The following is a 22117-nucleotide window of genomic DNA, read 5'->3' as shown; positions in this document are numbered from 1 at the left end:
ATGCAGACGACGGCAGCCACATCACTTCTAAAATTACGGTGACGTCCATCACATCACGATGGCGTCAGCTACAACGTCACTCACAAAAGCACGTCATGACGTGAACCGTTCCGCCATTTCTGAAAATGTATATGGATGGTGACGTCACGGCCAAGAAATGACCTTACAACACAGAAATGGCAGCTCAAAGCTTCTTAAGGACTTGGATTGCGTCAATATATTTTAAAATAAAATAATATGCCAAAATAATCTTAAAATTGTGCCTGACGGAAATGGCAGCGGAAGCAGCAGAGAGGAATTGTTTGTTTGTATGGTGTTTTTGCTTGTTTGTTTGTTTGTATGGTGTTTTTACATTGCATGGAACCAGTGGTTATTCAGCAACGGGACCAACGGCTTTACGAGACTTCCGAACCACGTCGAGAGTGATGAACTTCTATCACCAGAAATACACATCTCTGACCCCTCAATCATATCGAACTCGCGACCACCAAGGTGGGACGCCAACACCATACTACTGAGGAGTGTCAGGGAGGAATTGGGGACAACTTATCTTCAGACTTCCAAAAGAAGAAAAGGACGCGGTCAAGAGAACAGAAAAGTTTTATCTTAAACTCAACGGCATTGTAGCAGCAATCAGATTTAATAATAATAATAATAATATAATAATAATATAATAATATATAATAATAAACAATACAAAAAGGCAGTAAAATAACGAGAATAATAATAATAATAATAATCTTTTGGGAGCCTGAATTTAAAGTCAATGGCCCTTTTGGTGCGTTTGTTCCATATGTGAATAGGGTCATCTTTTGAATAAATAATAATAATAATAATAATAATAATAATAATAATAATAATAATAATAATAAACTTTCTGTAGGTTCACATCTCAACTTGCAAGTGATTGCAACATCTAAAAACACATGACCTCAGCTCAAGGTTGAGCTCAGAGCAGCACTGACTGACTGTGGGGACAGAAGTGACGCGAGTTCTTTCGTTCTAAGATTGAGCATGACGTCACCGAGAGAGAAATTGATGTTACGAAAGCCTGGGGTTTTGAGAAACATACATTCTCTCTCTCTCTCTCTCTCTCTCTCTCTCTCTCTCTCTCTCTCTCTCTCTCTCTCTCAAGCAAAATACTGCGGCAAGCTATATACGAACGAAATGATTAGAGACAGAAGTTGGGAGAAATGTGTTTAAAACAATTCTCCCTCTCTCTCCCAGATCGTCAGGACGAAAAAGTTAATCAGTTAGCTTTTTGTTAAGTCTCAACATAATCGTCAAAGCAAATTTAAAAACAAAACAATTGCAAGCAAATACAACATCTTGAACAAACAAATACAGTCAGCCAGTCTGGCAACTGACAGCAACCCAATAAAGATTCTTTTATACAAACTATTACCTTGGAGATAACGCAATAGGACCCCCACATATGACGCAATCACAAACTCTGATGAAGATCCAGTTATAAAGCAATATACGAAACATATGAGTCACGGGTGTTGTCGAGGTAAAAAAAAAAAAATCTTTTCACAAGAAAAAAAATTCTCAGAGAAGGCAAAATCAAGAGTTACGAAGAAAATGCAAAACGACTGGGAAGGAAACTGTAGGAAGACAGGATTTCCTGTCCTGATGAGAGAGAGAAATGACGGTAACGAGGACGGATGCGTGGCACAAAATTATTCTTTGGAATATCTTCTGCACGCAAAAACCATCATTAATAATTATAATTATTTACCTATGCTAATATATATATATTTGTGGGTTATTGTGCATGTTAAGTAAACAGTGGCTACTTTAAAACCAATGCCAAATTATTCCCACACTACGATAAGTCAACCTTAAACATATTCGTGAATCTATTTAAAATAAATCACGCAAATTTACAAAAAAATGCCGGTTTGGCAATAAAAAAAAAATTAATCTCTAGAAACTTCAAGATAGCCAAAATCGCCACACACCCAAGAGCTTTCTTCAACAAAGTGGCAGTCTTTAATTTATCATGCCGAAGAGAGAGAGACAGAGAACTATGCTTTTAACCCCGCCGCGTGACTGATTTTCCTAAGACCTCGCTATAATGGATTCGGTAAAGTGAGCGTTTGACTGAGTAGCTACATACATGCAACCATTTAACGGCTAGGTTAATCACCCCCACCCCCACCCCACCTCCCCCCCCCCATCCCGCCCACAACCCTCGCAGCACGCCTTCACGCCAAAGGTAAATATCTTCTTTGAACAATGCAGAAGGGCCCCTTGGGTGCATGCAAGTTGCAAACTATAGTTTGCTGTCAATATCTTTCCGTTTGTAGCAACAAGTATATGATTTCATGTATCAAACAAAACAGACCCAATACTCATGAATTAATGCACTTGTTTTCATGGGTTTATGGATGGTCATTGTCTGTAGTCCGTAAAAAGGTAGGTCTTTCAATCTCCTTATCACAGGAACTGTAGTAGATTCACGTCAACTGTCCATTTGATGTCTGGCCAGTCCCTTACGACGCTTCTGATTGGCTGTTGATAAGCCAATCACAGGGCTGGAAACTCTCAGTCTCTCTCGAGAGGTTGCATGGGTGGAATCTACGGTCCACCTCTCCTGAGGAATACGTCTTTCAAAAGTATCCCTCATCCTGCCTATGTGGACTCTCGAGAGACTGAAAATTTCTAGCTCTGTGATTGGCTTATCAACAGCAAATCAGGAGCGTCGTATGGGACTGGCCTAAACATCAAATGCACGGTTGATGTGAATCTACTATGGTAGTTAGTCAAATGTCATGGATAGCAGATGGGGATGGAGGAAAATATATAGAATATATTTCTCTGCCCCAATGCTTATCACTTTTACGAGGCTAAGGCAAGTCACTTGGATAAGAACCCTACTGGTTCGCGTGCAAGTCGAACCAAACCCCATCAAAACACTAGAAACACTCATAAAGCCGTAAGCAATGAACAGGACAACGAACAAAGAACAGTATACACAACAAAAACTGAAAAAAAAAAAGTAAAAACACGAGTAATCAATACACTGCATGCAAGAAGGGCATAAACACAGAGGAGGTTGCCCAACGCATAATGGGATCATTTAAAAATATAACGGTTAACGTCTCGCAGATATGACTCGACTATTGTAAAAAGAAAAAAAATAGTAATAATTGTTTGTTGTTCTCAATGCTCGTGCACTGACCGTTACGACGGACCGACCGTCTTGAGTCGGGAGACTTTTAACGTTATGATTTTACAGGGCAAATCGGTAGCAACTTCGGAACGCAAGCTCAGATATCGGTAGTCAGTCACTTCATCGGGGGCTAATTTGTCTGTGGTCTGGCAAATAACTGGTTATTTTGTAAAGCATGATTTGCGATGCAACAGCATCCATAATTCTCTTGATGGACAAAACGAAAAGGGGACAATGAAAAAATAAAAAGATTAACACATCAACGTAAGTTAACTCTTTCTTTTATAAAATTATATAAGATTAACTTCTCTTAAGCTTTGACCACAGATGTCTTACGCCAAACGTCAAGATATATATCCATAGTTTGACGTAAGAAAATATGATCAATGGGTCATATATATATACTAATAGTAGTAATGTATTTTAACTAATCCACAGTTACTGCAATAACGTTAACTTAATAACAGTTTACTCAAAAATGCTTCTTAACTAAATTAAGACAAAAGTACATGAATATCTACAAAGTATATTTCTAACCGTTTCATAACCTTTGTTAACTCAGTCTGTTACCTCTTAATATAAAAAGTATTTCGTGATGCAACGAACTCTTTTAGTCGCCCAAGGAATAAATCCCAAGAATAATGTCAATTTTTTTTACAATAACTTACGAACAAAACAAAATCTAAAACACTGGAAAGTGAAAATGCACTCTCTCTCTCTCTCTCTCTCTCTCTCTCCAATCAACTGCAAGCAATCTCCGGGCCTTTCCCAGACGACAAACGCATGAAAGCAAAACCGACCGACCGACAACCCCTCGGAAATATCAAAGCTGAGCAGGACTACTGTGATTAAACCAACCCTCACAAGAGGGGGAGAAGAAACACGCAAGAACTCGCCCTGATGCATTAACTAACGACAGATCTAATTCTCAGAGAGAGAGAGAGAGAGAGAGGAGAGAGAGAGAGAGAGAGAGAGAGAGATGGTTAAACTGTACTTGTAGAAGAGTATACTCTAAATAACAGCAAAAAAAAAAGCCATATGCCAATAATGTATCTACTATAAAGGATTTAAAGATAATTCATTCATAGTAAGTATGTCCCATATTAATACAGAATGCCCTTGGTGACAAATCGACCACAAAGACAACTTATGCATAGCAACAACATTAGGTATATGATTTCAGATAAAGTTAATATAATAATAATAATGTTTAAAAGACACTGGTCTTTCAGACAGTGAAATTAGACAGTGGTTGGTGTCTGGATAGGTGACCATCATAAAAGATTAAGGTCACTATTTTTTTTTATAATCCACTACGGTACCTGTGAAGTAAGGCCATGGGGTTAACAACCTCATCCCAAAAATACTTTTTTTTTTTGGTAGTACAATAAAATTTTAAAATTAAAAACATGAAAACGACATTTCCATAAAAAAAAAAGATGAAAAATCATACCCAACCTCTCTCTCTCTCTCTCTCTCTCTCTCTCTCTCTCTCTCTCTCTCTCTCTCTCTCTCCAGTAATCACGAACGTATTTCCTCACTCGACATTGCCTTTGCATCGCACATCTAAAGGTCATGACTAGGCAAAAGTGATCGCTCAGGTCATTCAAGGGCAAAGGAAAATCTTCAATCTGAAGTTATAAAGTTATGATGCTCTGCTGTGGCATCATACCAACACCCAGTTTGTTTACCTGTATTTCACCTGTTCTGTTAACTATACAAGCACGAGGAGCAAGAATGTCCACAGGTGAGCATTAAGAACAAGCACTGCGAAAAACTTTTGAAGTTCCATTTTATACTATATATAGCTCTATGTAAATATACAGTACATTAAAGGATTTCTTATCAGTTGTTTAAGAAAACTACACTTCTTATATACCATATATACATGATTATATAATATGCTTTGCTTCTAGGCAGTTTGTTTTCAGTTTGAGACGAATCTCGTGCTTTAAATGACTGAAAAAATAAAAAGTTACTTACTATGTCAGAGCTACTAGAAAACATTAATTATTAATATTGCTATATAAAAGTTACTGGCCAACTTATTATTTCAAGATTGACGAAGGAGCAGCTTCACACTATACAAATTACTACTTTTAGTAAATTCAATTCCATGGAATGAGTAAGCAAGTATTGCCTCTACTGTAGGCTGACAGTCACCAGAGACTTGTAAAAACATACCCTTGACCCAGAACTGACAAATGCTTTGAGGATGACCTTTATGTGACTCGGTGCATATTACGTACAGTACAGTTTTAGTTCAAAGTGGTGCTATAATAGCCAAGCAAAAACAGTAACTGGAACAAACAAATACATTCAGCCAGTCTTACAAATGACAGCAACACAATAAATATTCTGATAGAAGACTTGAAAATGGACCCTACAAAAGTATAATCTGAAATATCAAGGTTTTTATTTCACAAGATAATTTTTTTTATCTACTTCCTACTACGAGCGTTCCATAAGAAGGTATCACTAAATTCTTTACTCTACTTTTTCCTCAATACTTACGCTTCACAGTAGGGGAGCTTGTTGTAGCCCTTGTAGGTTTTCATACTAAGGGTCATAGCACATTCCTGGCACTTGAAACAACCCTTGTGCCATATCTGTCGAATGAAACAACAAATGCATTAATAATTATGCTTTGATAAACATCATGATGACCTGTGAATTACATAAAATTAATGCACAAATAAAATGAACAGTAAGACAAATGGCAACGCGACTCAAGATTTTAGTAGTTACGACACCAAATGTTCCAATTAAATGGTCAAAATATAAAATATGGACTGTACCAAAAATACAATCATTACTAGATTAAAATTAGTGACATTTTCCTAGCAAGTCAAGTTAAAATTAACAAAGCAATCACCATACTCATCCTGTTTCTATTAATAACATCTTGTAATCCTGCAGTACAGTATGCTGCCTATACAGTATTCACAATTTCCCTTTTCTGTTGGATGCATAGCTTCAAAGGGTGATATCCATCTGTCCATCACAACTTATGTTCAGTGTGATACTCTGAACCACATATAGAAAGCCAACCTAGGCATAATTACAGTACGTACTATTAAACACTGTACAATGGTTCAAATCTAATAGAACTTTTCTCATGGGATTGAGCATTATACGAAACACTCGCATGAACATAATAAAAAGTTCTGACGTTCTATCTCTACAAATCAAGAAGCTGTTATTCTTATGATAGCCAGCTTTAATTTTTGCCTGTCTTACATTTCATTATTAAAAGGTCATTCTTCCCTTCACAAGGCAGTACAGCACATATGGTGCTGAAACCCTGATTTATCCTTACTTCAGTCTTCTTGCTGAACAATTTCAGGTGTGTGCATAACTTCCAATCTCATTTCCTTATATACGTATTTATAAAAACCAGCAGCTGAACTAAAAATAATTCGTCCTCAGGTTGGCAAGGTTAACACAAGTCAAACTTAGACTGATGAACATGAAACGAGATAAAACCTGCAAGGGAACATCTGCTTCTTCAAAGTCACGCTGCAAATGTACTGTTAATAAGAATAACGCCCTGGCATTGGGGATAAAGAGAATAAGAATCAAATAGCAGCATATGCGCAACTTCATTATAGATGTTACAGTACTACTGTGTACTGATAAGGTCCAACAACATCTAAAAGGTCCTCATTTAAGGCTACTTTAGACAAAAGAAAAATTCTAAGATTTCACTCACAAACGCAGTCAAGAGTTGAATATCCCGATGATACAGTCCTCTACCTCACTGCCTGGCTTATGTGGCCATAATACCTAATTCATTCCTAAGGATATGAAGTGCAATGGCATGAAAAAAAAAAAAAACTCAAATCATGCATCACAGCATTTAATGCACAAAGTCAATTTTTAAAAAATATCAAAAAATTAATTAGATAACCCTTCGACCAATTTTCAAGCAACTTTCCCCGTAGAGTGATTTTAATTCTATTGTTCCTCCAGCATCTTGTCAGGAGATCAAATCTGTTTATATTGGGAGATGACAAAATCCCCTCTTTAAATGGTTATCTAGTGCCTGATTCATTGCATTATCAGTGGAGATAACGTTTATCAACTCCGCACAAACAAAAGACCTCTACCTCTGAAAAGAGAGAGAGAGAGAGAGAGAGAGAGAGAGAGAGAGAGAGAGAGAGAGAGAGAGAGAGAGAGAGAGAGAGAGAGTCTTAAAATGACAATAGTATGCAGTATCTGACAGCTTGGATATCTTTTATCAATATACTAAAAGTATGTTGTAAACTCTTGAGTGCAAGTGCATCACTTAAAAAAAAAATTCTGAATTTTGACTAGGCACCCGCTAGTCCAAGCAAATATTTTTCAAAAATCGAATTTATATTGAACATGCTACGCAAAAAGTGTGTTCAGGAAACCTTACTTAAACCGTTATGCCAAACTGACAGACATCGTGGCTAACATGTTAATTAGTTACAAAAATAAGTGTTAAATTAATGTCTAACATATTAACCAGTTAGCAAAATAACTGTTAATGTCTATAAACTAGCAGGAGACTACTCTTAGCTACACCACATAAAACGAATATGGGACTATAAAGACTCACTCGCTACAAACATTTGGTAAACATATGCAACATCAGGAAAAATATGCAACATCAGGGAAAAAATGTTGCCAGTTGACCACACCAGCCATCACGTTCACATATGTCACATCATGGGCACAACCCCCTCACCCCCCCCCCCACCCTAAAAGCCTCCTGTGGGTAAAACCATATAGGGAACTAGGCTTCACCCAAATAAAAACAATCACAAGTTGCAATGATAACCTAACACAACAACAACAAACTCAAGAGCAGACGTTAACATCAGGTACTAGCAATAATGACGATAATGACATTGAACTTCATAAGCAATAAACAGGTGCAGCATTAAGCATAAAAACAAATCTGGGATGATGCAGGTGAATATGAGATTAGCAGATGGCGCTGGCCCGGAGGGCACAAGATTCTACCCTTATAGGGACAAGCAGAGGGTATGATGTCACAGCACATGCCACCCACGAGTGGAACCCAGAAACCGGCTAAAAAAAAAAAAAGAACACAACACTGCAAATGCCCAGGCTTGGTTCACGAATGTAACTTCCAATGACAACAGCCTCTGAGAGGAATGCTAACCTCGATCGGTTTTGTCAACATCATGGCAAAACAATCCAGTAGAGAGAGAGAGAGAGAGAGAGAGAGAGAGAGAGAGAGAGAGAGAGAGAGAGAGAGAGAGAGAGAGAGAGAATTTACTTCCATTATACTTCAAAAAAAGAATCATTCCTTCAAACTCTCAATTTTAAGATTCAAGACGGCACAGAGGATGAGAATGTTGAAATTGAAGGATATGAACAGACAATAAGCGATTTCAGAAGTATATACCATAAAAAAAAGCAATCCTAAACACTAGTCCATTTTCTGACAAATTTTCTCTTCCTTGACAGCTTTTAACTTATCGTATTACCATGACATTCTCTGACGATTCCCTTACTGATTCACGCCGTCAAAACGATTGCTGACAGCACGAATGACATTTCAATAGTCCCACCTGGGATACTGCAGGTTATTTCCTTTCTGCACGAGGGCCTTGTGGGCTGGTACTCCGTGACCTTACTGTTCTCACATGAACATATTTCTATTTTTTGTTCCAAGTATGGCAAAGGTCAGATTCGGCCACAGCTTACCTCAACACAGACTCGTGGAAAGTCTTGCAACGAAATGAAATCAACCCAGGCTTTTCGGAGACTGAAAATTCGTTTTAAATTCACCCGGGGTTATGCCAGCAAGGGATCTTGTTCCTGTAAGTTGATGAAAGTCGCATTTTATTATCTAAATGGTTGGCGTTAGAGAGAGAGAGAGAGAGAGAGAGAGAGAGAGAGAGAGAGAGAGAGAGAGAGAGAGAGAGATTCAACCTATAGGCCTACTGGCTACCACGTAACTATATGCCAGATGAAATAATTCGTAGATTTTTCATGTGTATTAAGCCTCCAGTAGATGGAAAATAGAAACAAATATCAAGATTTTACTGTATTTCTGTATATTATATATTATTCGCCAACCATAGGCCTATGTTGCTATGCGCAGCCTTGATAACTGGCTCACTGGATTTCGGTGGCTTAGCTTCAAGCTTTACAGCGAGAAAGGTCTTAACGACTGATGCTGCCTATATGGCAGTCATTGCACCCACATAATCGTACATTGAGCATCATAGGCCTAACCTCCGAAAACTTCATGTGGCTGTTTTGTAACTGATATTTGGATACACCATGTTTAGGGGATCTCTCTCACTTATTAAAGTAACGGACCCAACGTCTGTGAATCTTTATAATACTCTCTCTCTCTCTCATCAAAAGCATTACAGGTCAACGACTGAAAATCGTACTGCATTTCATTGATGCTTCCATCAGATAGACCGATGCACCTCTGTCTTATTAAAAAAAAAAAATGATACTACCGACCAAACTCCTTCCATTATCATCATCCTTCGGAATGCGAGTTTTAAACCGTTCCCAGATGCCTGAAGGTGAGAGGCGCAACGGACGCACAGCGTCTGACTGCCCCAGGCAGAAAAAGTACAAGTTTTTAAAATCCCGAGGAACCTTTTCCCACCGCCGCCGGTGTGATTTAAATCCCCCATGGGAAAACTCTCGGCCGGTGGGTTGCCCCAAGGTGCGAGATGGCCGTTGTTGACTCATTCTGTTTTCACTTGGCCTCACCTTATGGAGAGCATTGACGGTTAGACGTTAGAAATGTGAACTTTAGACGCAGGATATTGTAATAAACAAAAGGCATTTGGGTTTTTTAAGGTCACCAACGCTTCTTCCGCGAAATACTTGCGAAAACGGACATTACACTTGTCGTGGGAAACGGGACGCCGTACCCCTCATGTGCTAATTAGGCCTATATACATTCCAAAGCAAAAAACATAAGTAAAATAAGTGACTTAAAAATAATCGCTTGATTATACTTACACAACCAAGCGTAACTTATTAAACTAAAAGAAAAATACGACTAAGAAACAACCAAATAATCCAAAACGCCAATCAGGCAACAGTTGTTTTGAGACTAAGAACGAAACATTTCGAAACGCCGGATCAACGACAATAACAGTCGTGCGACAGGTCTTGTGGAATTAGGCCTAATACACTGGCCTACATCATCAACGACGTAAACCCCCAAACTTCTTCTAATGCCACTATTAAGAAGAATTCAATAACGGGAAATGGTGGCTAACACAACGCCAGGGTTCCGATTCGAAATGCATTGAAATCTCGCCCCCAGACGGGACCACGATTCACGAAAAAACGTCGTTTAATTGCACAAGACGGGTCCTTTGAGGTACGTAGGAGCTTCCTTGCAAGGCAAACAATGCATGACATTCCTCAAGAAACTCCCAGCGACATGCCACAGGAGGCACGGCTGAGAAAAAGGAGAGAAAGAGAGAGAGAGAGAAGAAAAATCTTTTTGGAAACGGAGATCTGCGCTGATCGGCGGGGCGACGCCTACTTAGTCGTCTTCCTCGGCTGTTATTTGTTATTTCATGACATTACTGTTTGCCTCGAGGCAGAACGTGATGCTGGAGTGAATAAAGATGCTGTTAAGAACACAGAACATCGTGGAGAAGAACGAAAAAAAAGAATCTTTAAACATCTCCCGGGCGACGCCTACTTCTTGGTCGTCTTACTTCGCTCTGTTATTTCAAATCGCTGTCTTGCTTCGAAGCTGAACTTGATAATGGAGTAAAGAAAGCATGAACATGATGAAAAGATACAATAAGAAACGCAGAACGTAGTGGGTGAGAACGAAATAAAAGAACAATCTTGAACATCTCACTGGGCGACGCCTACTACTACTCTAACTCTTCAGAAGTTAAAAAGGACGTCGTGGGGCCACCAACTTCTTTACCTTGTCAAGGCATTTCAGTTCCTCCAGCGGGTAGACGGTCTTCTCACACCTTGCACACCGCTTATTCATCTTGCTGCTCGACTTCTGCAACTTTCCAACGACAAACGAAGCACTGTTAAATCAAACTGACGCCGTAATATGTAAATAAACTCCAAGAGACGACGGACCGTTAAACCACTCACACCAGTTTGCTCGAGGCAACTGACTGCCTGCCTGACTTGTTATGTCCTCACCAGAGGACTCTCGCTACGGAAGGTAGCGGACAAAAGTCGAGCGTCAAGCGCAGTGCGCTTCCTTCCTCGGAAACTGTAATGACGTTCGTCTTTCGCGTTAAAATTTATTTGCCACACCTGCCCCGCTTCCCATACACGTCCGGTAACGCGTGATTCATATCCTTACCTCTGAGTCTTCAGTGTCGTAATGTAGTTTGAGTAGTATGAGTAGCCAGAATTAGCCTGGATATTACGAAAAGTTTTGTCGGTAACCAGTAACAGGAAGCAACAAGTTATCTCAAGTCATTGCATTTCATTCATAGCCATTTATATTCATAGCAATGGAAGGAAAGGCTCTGCGAGCAATCAATTTCCTCTGACGAATTCGTGAGTGGCAGAATTACGAAGCATTAGTTGCACCATGATTTAGTATAGTATATTCGGTTTGCTGTGTCTTGAGGTCTATATGTTGTCCCTTATTTCATTTAGCACCTTACCATTAAACACCTGAAATAAGGCCGGCAAAGTGCTTCACTTTTCTCACCCAACTGATTTGGATGAAAGTAGTTCATTACACCAATTTAATTTGTATATTACTTATATTTTTATCCTAAGATGGTCATGCAAATTTCATTCCATGTTATAATCAACATGATTGTAAAATTCCTTTCAAAACTTTTAGTGTTCAAGTTATTCAAATTCGGTAGCCTACAGGTCATAAGAACAGTGCTTAAGTCACACTGCTTTTCTATCATTTTCGAAAACGGTGACTTAAAATATTTTAGCTGGGGTGAAATTTGATAAGGAACAGAAAACAACGGTCACCATATTTCTAGTAGTAGCGATCATAATTTAATCAAATTTCGAGGCACGTAAAGTACATTCATCTTATTTAGCCGATATAACGACATTTAAAAAAAATATTAAACATTGCTCGATCTGAACTTGTAAAAGATGCTGCTCTTTTTCCGGCAGTGATAACCATTGCTGTTGCGACGCCAACGTACAAACTCAGTCAATCAACCATTCAGTCAATAATTGTTGAAATGCGAAATCCTGTGCGTACATGGCACTTAAAGAGTTATTATTTTTTTTCTCTCTCTCTATCACAGTCTTCCATTTCGACTGGGTGGTATTTATAGTGTGGGGTTCCGGGTTGCATCCTGCCCCCTTAGGAGTCCATCACTTTTCTTACTATGTGCGCCGTTTCAAGGATCACACTTTCTTCTGCATGAGTCCTGGGGCTACTTCAGCCTCTGGTTTTTCCAGATTCCATTTTAAAGGATCTTGGGATTGTGCCTAATGTTCCTATGATTATGGGTACAATTTCCACTGGCATATCCCATATCCTTCTTATTTATACTTTCAGGTCTTATCCATTTTTTCCCTTTCTTTCTCTTCAACTCTGGTGTCCCATGGTATTGCGACATCAATGAGTGATACTTTCTTCTTCATTTTGTCAATCAACGTCACGTCTGGTCTATTTGCACGTATCACCCTATCTGTTCTGATACCATAGTCCCAGAGGATCTTTGCCTGATCGTTTTCTATCACTCCCTCAGGTTGGTGCTCGTACCACTTATTACTGCAAGGTAGCTGGTGTTTCTTGCATAGGCTCCAGTGGAGGGTTTTTGCTAATGAATCATGCCTCTTTTTGTACTGGTTCTGTGCAAGTGCCGGACATTCGCTCCCTATGTGGTTTATGGTTTCATTTTTCGTATTGCACTTCCTACATATGGGAGAGATGTTATTTCCATCTATCGTTCCTTTGAACATATCTGGTTCTTAGGGCCTGATCTTGTGCCGCTGTTATCATTCCTTCAGTTTCCTTCTTGAGCTCTACCCTCAGTAGCCATTGCCACGTGTCATCGCTGGCTAGTTCTTTAGTCTGTCTCATGTATTGTCCGTGCATTGGTTTGTTGTGCCATTCCTCTGTTCTGCTCGTCATTCTCCTGTCTGTATATTTGTGGGTCTTCGTCTACTTTTATCAGTCCTTCTTCCCATGCACTCTTGAGCCACTCGTCTTCGCTGGTTTTTTTCATTATTATTATTATTATTTTATTTTATTTATTGTTTTTTTTTTTTCTCTATCACAGTCCTCCAATTCGACTGGGTGGTATTTATAGTGTGGGGTTCCGGGTTGCATCCTGCCTCCTTAGGTGTCCATCACTTTTCTTACTATGTGCGCCGTTTCTAGGATCACACTCTTCTGCATGAGTCCTGGAGCTGCTTCAGCCTCTAGTTTTTCTAGATTCCTTTTCAGGGATCTTGGGATCGTGCCTAGTGCTCCTATGATTATGGGTACAATTTCCACTGGCATATCCCATATCCTTCTTATTTCTATTTCAGATCTTGATACTTATACATTTTTTCCCTCTCTTTCTCTTCAACTCTGGTGTCCCATGGTATTGCGACATCAATGAGTGATACTTTCTTCTTGACTTTGTCAATTAACGTCACGTCTGGTCTTTTTGCACATATCACCCTATCTGCTCTGATATCATAGTCCCAGAGGATCTTTGCCTGATCGTTTTCTATCACTCCTTCAGGTTGGTGCTCGTACCACTTATTACTGCAAGGTAGCTGATGTTTCTTGCACAGGCTCCAGTGGAGGGCTTTTGCCACTGAATCATGCCTCTTTTTGTACTGGTTCTGTGCAAGTGCCGGGCATTCGCTTGCTATGTGGTTTATGGTTTCATTTTTCGTATTACACTTCCTACATATGGGAGAGATGTTATTTCCGTCTATCGTTCTTTGAACATATCTGGTTCTTAGGGCCTGATCTTGTGCCGCTGTTATCATTCCTTCAGTTTCCTTCTTGAACTCTCCCATCTGTAGCCATTGCCATGTGTCATTGCTGGCTAGTTCTTTAGTCTGTCTCATGTATTGTCCGTGAATTGGTTTGTTATGCCATTCCTCTGTTGTTTGTCATTCTCCTGTCTCTGTATATTTCTGGGTCTTCGTCTACTTTTATTAGTCCTTCTTTCCATGCACTCTTTAGCCACTCGTCTTCACTGGTTTTCAGATATTGCCCCAGTGCTCTGTTCTCGATGTTGACGCAGTCCTCTATACTTAGTAGTCCTCTCCCTCCTTCCTTTCGTGTTATGTATAGTCTGTCCGTATTTGCTCTTGGGTGTAGTGCTTTGTGTATTGTCATATGTTTCCTGGTTTTCTGGTCTATGCTGCGAAGTTCTGCCTTCGTTCATTCCACTATTCCTGCGTTGTAATCTGATTAATGGCACTGCCCATGTGTATGGCTTTTATCATATTTCCGGCGTTGAGTTTTGACTTGAGTATCGCCTTGAGTCTCTGCATATATTCTTCCTGATCGTGTCCTTCATTCTTGGTGTTTTATATCCCCTCCTTCCATTATTCCCAGGTATTTGTATCCAGTCTCATCTATGTGTTCGATGTTGCTCCCATCTGGTAGCTTTATCCTTCAGTTCTCGTTACTTTGCCTTTTGTTTGTATGTTGACTAAGGCGCATTTTTTCTATTCCAAACTCCATCCTGATGTCCCCCTATACAATCCTTACAGTCTGGATTAGGAATCTATTCCTTGATGCTCTTCCATACAGCTTGATGTCGTCCATGAACATCACATGGTTGATTCTGTTGCCTCTTTTCTTGAGTTGGTACCCGGCATCCATCTTCTGTAGTACTTTTGTCTTGGGAATCATGGCTACTACGAAGAGTAGTGGGGACAATGAGTCGCCCTGAAAGATCCCTCTCCTGATATTAACCTCTGCTAGTCTTATTCCAGAGCTTGTAAGTATTGTATTCAGTTGTGCATTGTATTTTTGAGGAAGCTGATGGTGTTTTCCTCTGCCCCATATATTTTTCAGGCATTCTATTAGCCATGTGTGTGGTATCATGTCGAAGGCTTTCTTATAGTCTATCCATGCATGCTTAGGTTGGTTTTCCTTCTCCTACTGTTCTTCACTACCATTTTGTCTATCAGGAGCTGGTCTTTTGTGCCCCCACACTTCCTTCTGCAGCCTTTCTGTTGGTGGGGGTGGATGTGTGTCTCCTCTATGTAGTTGTATAGCCTTTCACTGATGATACCTGTTAGTAACTTCCACATTATTATTATTATTATTATTATTATATTATTATTATTATTATTATTTTTTTTTTTTTTTTTTTTTTTTTTTTGTGTTCTATCGCAGTCTCCCAATTCGATTGGGAGGGTTATTTTATTTTTTTTTTTTTTTTTTTTGTGTGTGGTCTATCGCAGTCCTCCAATTCGATTGGGTGGTATTTATAGTGTGGGGTTCCGGGTTGCATCCTGCCTCCTTAGGAGTCCATCACTTTTCTTACTATGTGTGCCGTTTCTAGGATAACACTCTTCTGCATCAGTCCTGGAGCTACTTCAGCCTCTGGTTTTTCCAGATTCCTTTTAAAGGATCTTGGGATTGTGCCTAATGTTCCTATGATTATGGGTACAATTTCCACTGGCATATCTCATATCCTTCTTATTTATACTTTCAGGTCTTATCCGTTTTTTCCCTTTCTTTCTCTTCAACTCTGGTGTCCCATGGTATTGCGACATCAATGAGTGATACTTTCTTCTTCATTTTGTCAATCAACGTCACGTCTGGTCTATTTGCACGTATCACCCTATCTGTTCTGATACCATAGTCCCAGAGGATCTTTGCCTGATCGTTTTCTATCACTCCTTCAGGTTGGTGCTCATACCAGCAAGGTAGCTGGTGTTTCTTGCACAGGCTCCAGTGGAGGGCTTTTGCTACTGAATCATGCCTCTTTTTGTACTGGTTCTGTGCAAGTGCCGGACATTCGCTCCCTATGTGGTTTATGGTTTCATTTTTCGTATTGCACTTCCTACATATGGGAGAGATGTTATTTCCATCTATCGTTCCTTTGAACATATCTGGTTCTTAGGGCCTGATCTTGTCCGCTGTTATCATTCCTTCAGTTTCCTTCTTGAGCTCTACCCTCAGTAGCCATTGCCACGTGTCATCGCTGGCTAGTTCTTTAGTCTGTCTCATGTATTGTCCGTGCATTGGTTTGTTGTGCCAGTCCTCTGTTCTGCTTGCCATTCTCCTGTCTGTATATTTGTGGGTCTTCGTCTACTTTTATCAGTCCTTCTTCCCATGCACTCTTGAGCCACTCGTCTTCGCTGGTTTTTTTCATTATTATTATTATTATTTTATTTTATTTATTGTTTTTTTTTCTCTATCACAGTCCTCCAATTCGACTGGGTGGTATTTATAGTGTGGGGTTCTGGGTTGCATCCTGCCTCCTTAGTGTCCATCACTTTTCTTACTATGTGCGCCGTTTCTAGGATCACACTCTTCTGCATGAGTCCTGGAGCTGCTTCAGCCTCTAGTTTTTCTAGATTCCTTTTCAGGGATCTTGGGATCGTGCCTAGTGCTCCTATGATTATGGGTACAATTTCCACTGGCATATCCCATATCCTTCTTATTTCTATTTTCAGATCTTGATACTTATCCATTTTTTCCTATCTCTTTCTCTTCAACTCTGGTGTCCCATGGTATTGCGACATCAATGAGTGATACTTTCTTCTTGACTTTGTCAATTAACGTCACGTCTGGTCTTTTTGCACATATCACCCTATCTGCTCTGATATCATAGTCCCAGAGGATCTTTGCCTGATCGTTTTCTATCACTCCTTCAGGTTGGTGCTCGTACCACTTATTACTGCAAGGTAGCTGATGTTTCTTGCACAGGCTCCAGTGGAGGGCTTTTGCCACTGAATCATGCCTCTTTTTGTACTGGTTCTGTGCAAGTGCCGGGCATTCGCTTGCTATGTGGTTTATGGTTTCATTTTTCGTATTACACTTCCTACATATGGGAGGAGATGTTATTTCCGTCTATCGTTCTTTGAACATATCTGGTTCTTAGGGCCTGATCTTGTGCCGCTGTTATCATTCCTTCAGTTTCCTTCTTGAACTCTCCCATCTGTAGCCATTGCCATGTGTCATTGCTGGCTAGTTCTTTAGTCTGTCTCATGTATTGTCCGTGAATTGGTTTGTTATGCCATTCCTCTGTTGTTTGTCATTCTCCTGTCTCTGATATTTTCTGGGTCTTCGTCTACCTTTTATTAGTGTTCCTTTTTTCCAATGGCACTCTTTAGCCACTCGTCTTCACTGGTTTTCAGATATTGCCCCAGTGCTCTGTTCTCGCTGTTGGGACGCAGTCCTCTATTCTTAGTAGTCCTCTCCCTCCTTCCTTTCGTGTTATGTATAGTCTGTCCGTATTTGCTCTTGGGTGTAGTGCTTTGTGTATTGTCATATGTTTCCTGGTTTTCTGGTCTATGCTGCGAAGTTCTGCCTTCGTTCATTCCACTATTCCTGCGTTGTATCTGATTAATGGCACTGCCCAGGTGTTTATGGCTTTTATCATATTTCCGGCGTGAGTTTTGACTTGAGTATCGCCTTGAGTCTCTGCATATATTCTTTCCTGATCGTGTCCTTCATTCTTGGTGTTTTATATCCCCTCCTTCCATTATTCCCAGGTATTTGTATCCAGTCTCATCTATGTTGTTCGATGTTGCTCCCATCTGGTAGCTTTATCCCTTCAGTTCTCGTTACTTTGCCTTTTTGTATGTTGACTAAGGCGCATTTTTCTATTCCAAACTCCATCCTGATGTCCCCCTATACAATCCTTACAGTCTGGATTAGGGAATCTATTTCCTTGATGCTCTTCCCATACAGCTTGATGTCGTCCATGAACATCACATGGTTGATTCTGTTGCCTCTTTTCTTGAGTTGGTACCCGGCATCCATCTTCTGTAGTACTTTTGTCTTGGGAATCATGGCTACTACGAAGAGTAGTGGGGACAATGAGTTGCCCTGAAAGATCCCTCTCTGATATTAACCTCTGCTAGTCTTATTCCAGAGCTTGTAAGTATTGTATTCCAGTTGTGCATTGTATTTTTGAGGAAGCTGATGGTGTTTTTCCTCTGCCCCATATATTTTTCAGGCATTCTATTAGCCATGTGTGTGGTATCATGTCGAAGGCTTTCTTATAGTCTCCTCCATGCCATGCTTAGGTTGGTTTCCTTCTCCTACTGTTCTTCACTACCATTTTGTCTATCAGGAGCTGGTCTTTTGTGCCCCTACACTTCCTTCTGCAGCCTTTCTGTTGGTGGGGGATGGTGTGTCTCCTCTATGTAGTTGTATAGCCTTTCACTGATGATACCTGTTAGTAACTTCCACATTATTATTATTATTGATTTGTATTATTATTCTTGTTAATTTTTTTTTTTTTTTTTTTTTTTTTTTTTGGTTCTATCTGGCCAGTCCTCCAATTCGATTGGGTGGTATTTATAGTGTGGGGTTCCGGGTTGCATCCTGCCTCCTTAGGAGTCCATCACTTTTCTTACTATGTGTGCCGTTTCTAGGATCACACTCTTCTGCATCAGTCCTGGAGCTACTTCAGCCTCTAGTTTTTCTAGATTCCTTTTCAGGGATCTTGGGATCGTGCCTAGTGCTCCATGATTATGGGTACGATTTCCACTGCATATCCCATATCCTTCTTATTTCTATTTTCAGATCTTGATAGTGCCTAGTGCTACCATGATTATGGGTACGATTTCCACTGGCATATCCCATATCCTTCTTATTTCTATTTTCAAAAAAAAAAAAGATCTTGATACTTATCCATTTCCCTTTCTTTCTCTTCAACTCTGGTGTCCCATGGTATTGCGACATCAATGAGTGATACTTTCTTCTTGACTTTGTCAATCAACGTCACGTCTGGTCTGTTTGCACGTATCACCCTATCTGTTCTGATACCATAGTCCCAGAGGATCTTTGCCTGATCGTTTTCTATCACTCCTTCAGGTTGGTGCTCGTACCACTTATTACTGCAAGGTAGCTGATGTTTCTTGCACAGGCTCCAGTGGAGGGCTTTTGCTACTGAATCATGCCTCTTTTTGTACTGGTTCTGCGCAAGTGCCGGGCATTCGCTTGCTATGTGGTTTATGGTTTCATTTTTCGTATTGCACTTCCTACATATGGGAGAGATGTTATTTCCATCTATCGTTCTTTGAACATATCTGGTTCTTAGGGCCTGATCTTGTGCCGCTGTTATCATTCCTTCAGTTTCCTTCTTTAGCTCTCCCCACAGTAGCCATTGCCACGTGTCATCGCTGGCTAGTTCTTTAGTCTGTCTCATGTATTGTCCGTGCATTGGTTTGTTGTGCCAGTCCTCTGTTCTGTTTATCATTCTCCTGTCTCTGTATATTTCTGGGTCTTCGTCTACTTTTATTAGTCCTTCTTCCCATGCACTCTTTAGCCACTTGTCTTCGCTGGTTTTCAGATATTGCCCCAGTGCTCTGTTCTCGATGCTGACGCAGTCCTCTATACTTAGTAGTTCCTCTCCCTCCTTCCTTTCGTGTTATGTATAGTCTGTCGTATTTGCTCTTGGGTGTAGTGCTTTGTGTATTGTCATATGTTTCCTGGTTTTCTGATCTATGCTGCAGAGCTCTGCCTTCATCCATTCCACTATTCCTGCGTTGTATCCGATTACTGGCACTGCCCATGTGGGTTTTATTGGCTTTTAATCATATTTCCGGCGTTGAGTTTTGACTTGAGTATCGCCTTGAGTCTCTGCATATATTCTTTCCTGATCGTGTCCTTCATCTCTTGGTGTTTTATATCCCCTCCTTCCATTATTCCCAGGTATTTGTATCCAGTCTCATCTATGTGTTTGATGTTGCTCCCATCTGGTAGCTTTGATCCCTTCAGTTCTCGTTACTTTGCCTTTTTTGTATGTTGACTAAGGCGCATTTTCTATTCCAAACTCCATCCTGATGTCCCCAGATACAATCCTTACAGTCTGGATTAGGGTATCTATTTCCTTGATTATTATTATTATTATTATTATTATTATTATTATTATTATTATTATTATTATTATTATTATTATTATTGTATGCTGGAAGTAAACCCTCTTTTTAAACATGTTTTATTAAAAGTGATTGCTGCCCCAGCTGCATTAATTTGATGAAGATTCTTCTCTATTTTCTAATTATTGTTTTTTCATTGTTGCTTAAACTGGTGAGCAACGCACCGAAGGTTGACATATCTCTATCAGGTAATATTACCTGATTGAGATATGTCAATAATTAGAAAAATAGAGAAGAACCTTTATAAAATTAATGCAGCTGAGGCAGCAATCACTTTTAATAAAATGTTATTATTATTATTATTATTATTATTATTATTATTATTATTATTATTATTATTGTATGCTGGAAGTAAACCCTCTTTTTAAACATGTTTTATTAAAAGTGATTGCTGCCCCAGCTGCATTAATTTGATGAAGATTCTTCTCTATTTTTCTAATTATTGTTTTTTCTTGTTGCTTAAACTGGTGAGCAACGCACCGAAGGTTGACATATCTCTATCAGGTAATATTACCTGATTGAGATATGTCAATAATTAGAAAAATAGAGAAGAACCTTTATAAAATTAATGCAGCTGAGGCAGCAATCACTTTAATAAAATGTTATTATTATTATTATTATTATTATTATTATTATTATTATTATTATTATTATTATTATTATTATTATTATTATTATTATTATTATTTTATTATTATTATTATTAACCAAACAAAAACTTCTTTCAGTTTTCTTCTGAAGATTGAAAAAGAAACCCACAAAATAAATTTGTAACTTGTTTACTTTAACTTTACTGTAACTAAATGTAAATACTTAGAAGTAAACAAGTTACAAAGTGATTTTGTGGGTTTCTTTTTCAATTATTATTATTATTATTAATATTATTTTTTTTGGCTCTATTACAGTCCTCCAATTCGACTGGGTGGTATTTATAGTGTGGGGTTCCGGGTTGCATCCTGCCTTCCATGGAGTCCATTACTTTTCTTACTATGTGCGCCGTTTCTTGGATCACACTCTTCTGCATCAGTCCTGGAGCTACTTCAGCCTCTAGTTTTTCTAGATTCCTTTTCAGGGATCTTGGGATCGTGCCTAGTGCTCCTATGATTATGGGTACAATTTCAACTGGCATATCCCATATCCTTCTTATTTCTATTTTCAGATCTTGATACTTATCCATTTTTTCCCTTTCTTTCTCTTCAACTCTGGTGTCCCATGGTATTGCGACATCAATGAGTGATACTTTCTTCCTTGACTTTGTCAATTAACGTCACGTCTGGTCTATTTGCACGTATCACCCTATCTGTTCTGATACCATAGTCCCAGAGGATCTTTGCCTGATCGTTTTCTATCACTCCTTCAGGTTGGTGCTCGTACCACTTATTACTGTAAGGTAGCTGATGTTTCTTGCACAGGCTCCAGTGGAGGGCTTTTGCCACTGAATCATGCCTCTTTTTGTACTGGTTCTGTGCAAGATCCGGACATTTGCTTGCTATGTGGTTTATGGTTTCATTTTTCGTATTGCACTTCCTACATGTGGGAGAGATGTTATTTCCGTCTATCGTTCTTTGAACATATCTGGTTCTTAGGGCCTGATCGTGTTATCATTCCTTCAGTTTTCCATCTTTAGCTCTCCCCTCTGTAAGCCATTGCCATGTGTTATTGCTGGCTAGTTCTTTAGTCTGTCTCATGTATTGTCTGTGCATTGGTTTGTTGTGCCAGTCCTCTGTTCTGTTTGTCATTTCTCCTGTCTCTGTATATTTCTGGGTCTTCGTCTACTTTTATTAGTCCTTCTTCCCATGCACTCTTTAGCAACTCGTCTTCACTGGTTTTCAGATATTGCCCCAGTGCTCTGTTTTCGATGTTGACGCAGTCCTCTATACTTAGTAGTCCTCTCCCTCCTTCCTTTCG

General features: G+C 39.5%; 1 protein-coding gene across 3 annotated transcripts in view; it reads right to left on the bottom strand.

Moving 5' to 3' along the window:
- Nucleotides 1-11328, bottom strand: part of LOC135206064 (LIM and SH3 domain protein Lasp-like) — an 82897-nt gene extending 71569 nt beyond the window's left edge. The window contains exons 1-2 of one of the 3 annotated variants that reach the window (XM_064237259.1): nucleotides 11103-11328; nucleotides 5693-5787 (exon numbers count right to left, since the gene is read on the bottom strand). In XM_064237259.1, the coding sequence (XP_064093329.1) occupies nucleotides 5693-5787; nucleotides 11103-11171 (164 nt within the window). In that variant the 5' untranslated portion in view covers nucleotides 11172-11328. The remainder of the gene's footprint in view (nucleotides 1-5692; nucleotides 5788-11102) is intronic. The other 2 variants (XM_064237258.1, XM_064237260.1) reach the window with 2 other exon arrangements.
- Nucleotides 11329-22117: the final 10789 nt, after the last annotated feature.

This window comes from Macrobrachium nipponense, chromosome 29, assembly GCF_015104395.2.
Source record: "Macrobrachium nipponense isolate FS-2020 chromosome 29, ASM1510439v2, whole genome shotgun sequence".
In the NCBI taxonomy this organism is placed as follows: Eukaryota; Metazoa; Arthropoda; class Malacostraca; order Decapoda; family Palaemonidae; genus Macrobrachium; species Macrobrachium nipponense.
Note: the sequence above shows the minus strand (reverse complement) of the source record. Positions and strands in the feature narration are given on the sequence as shown.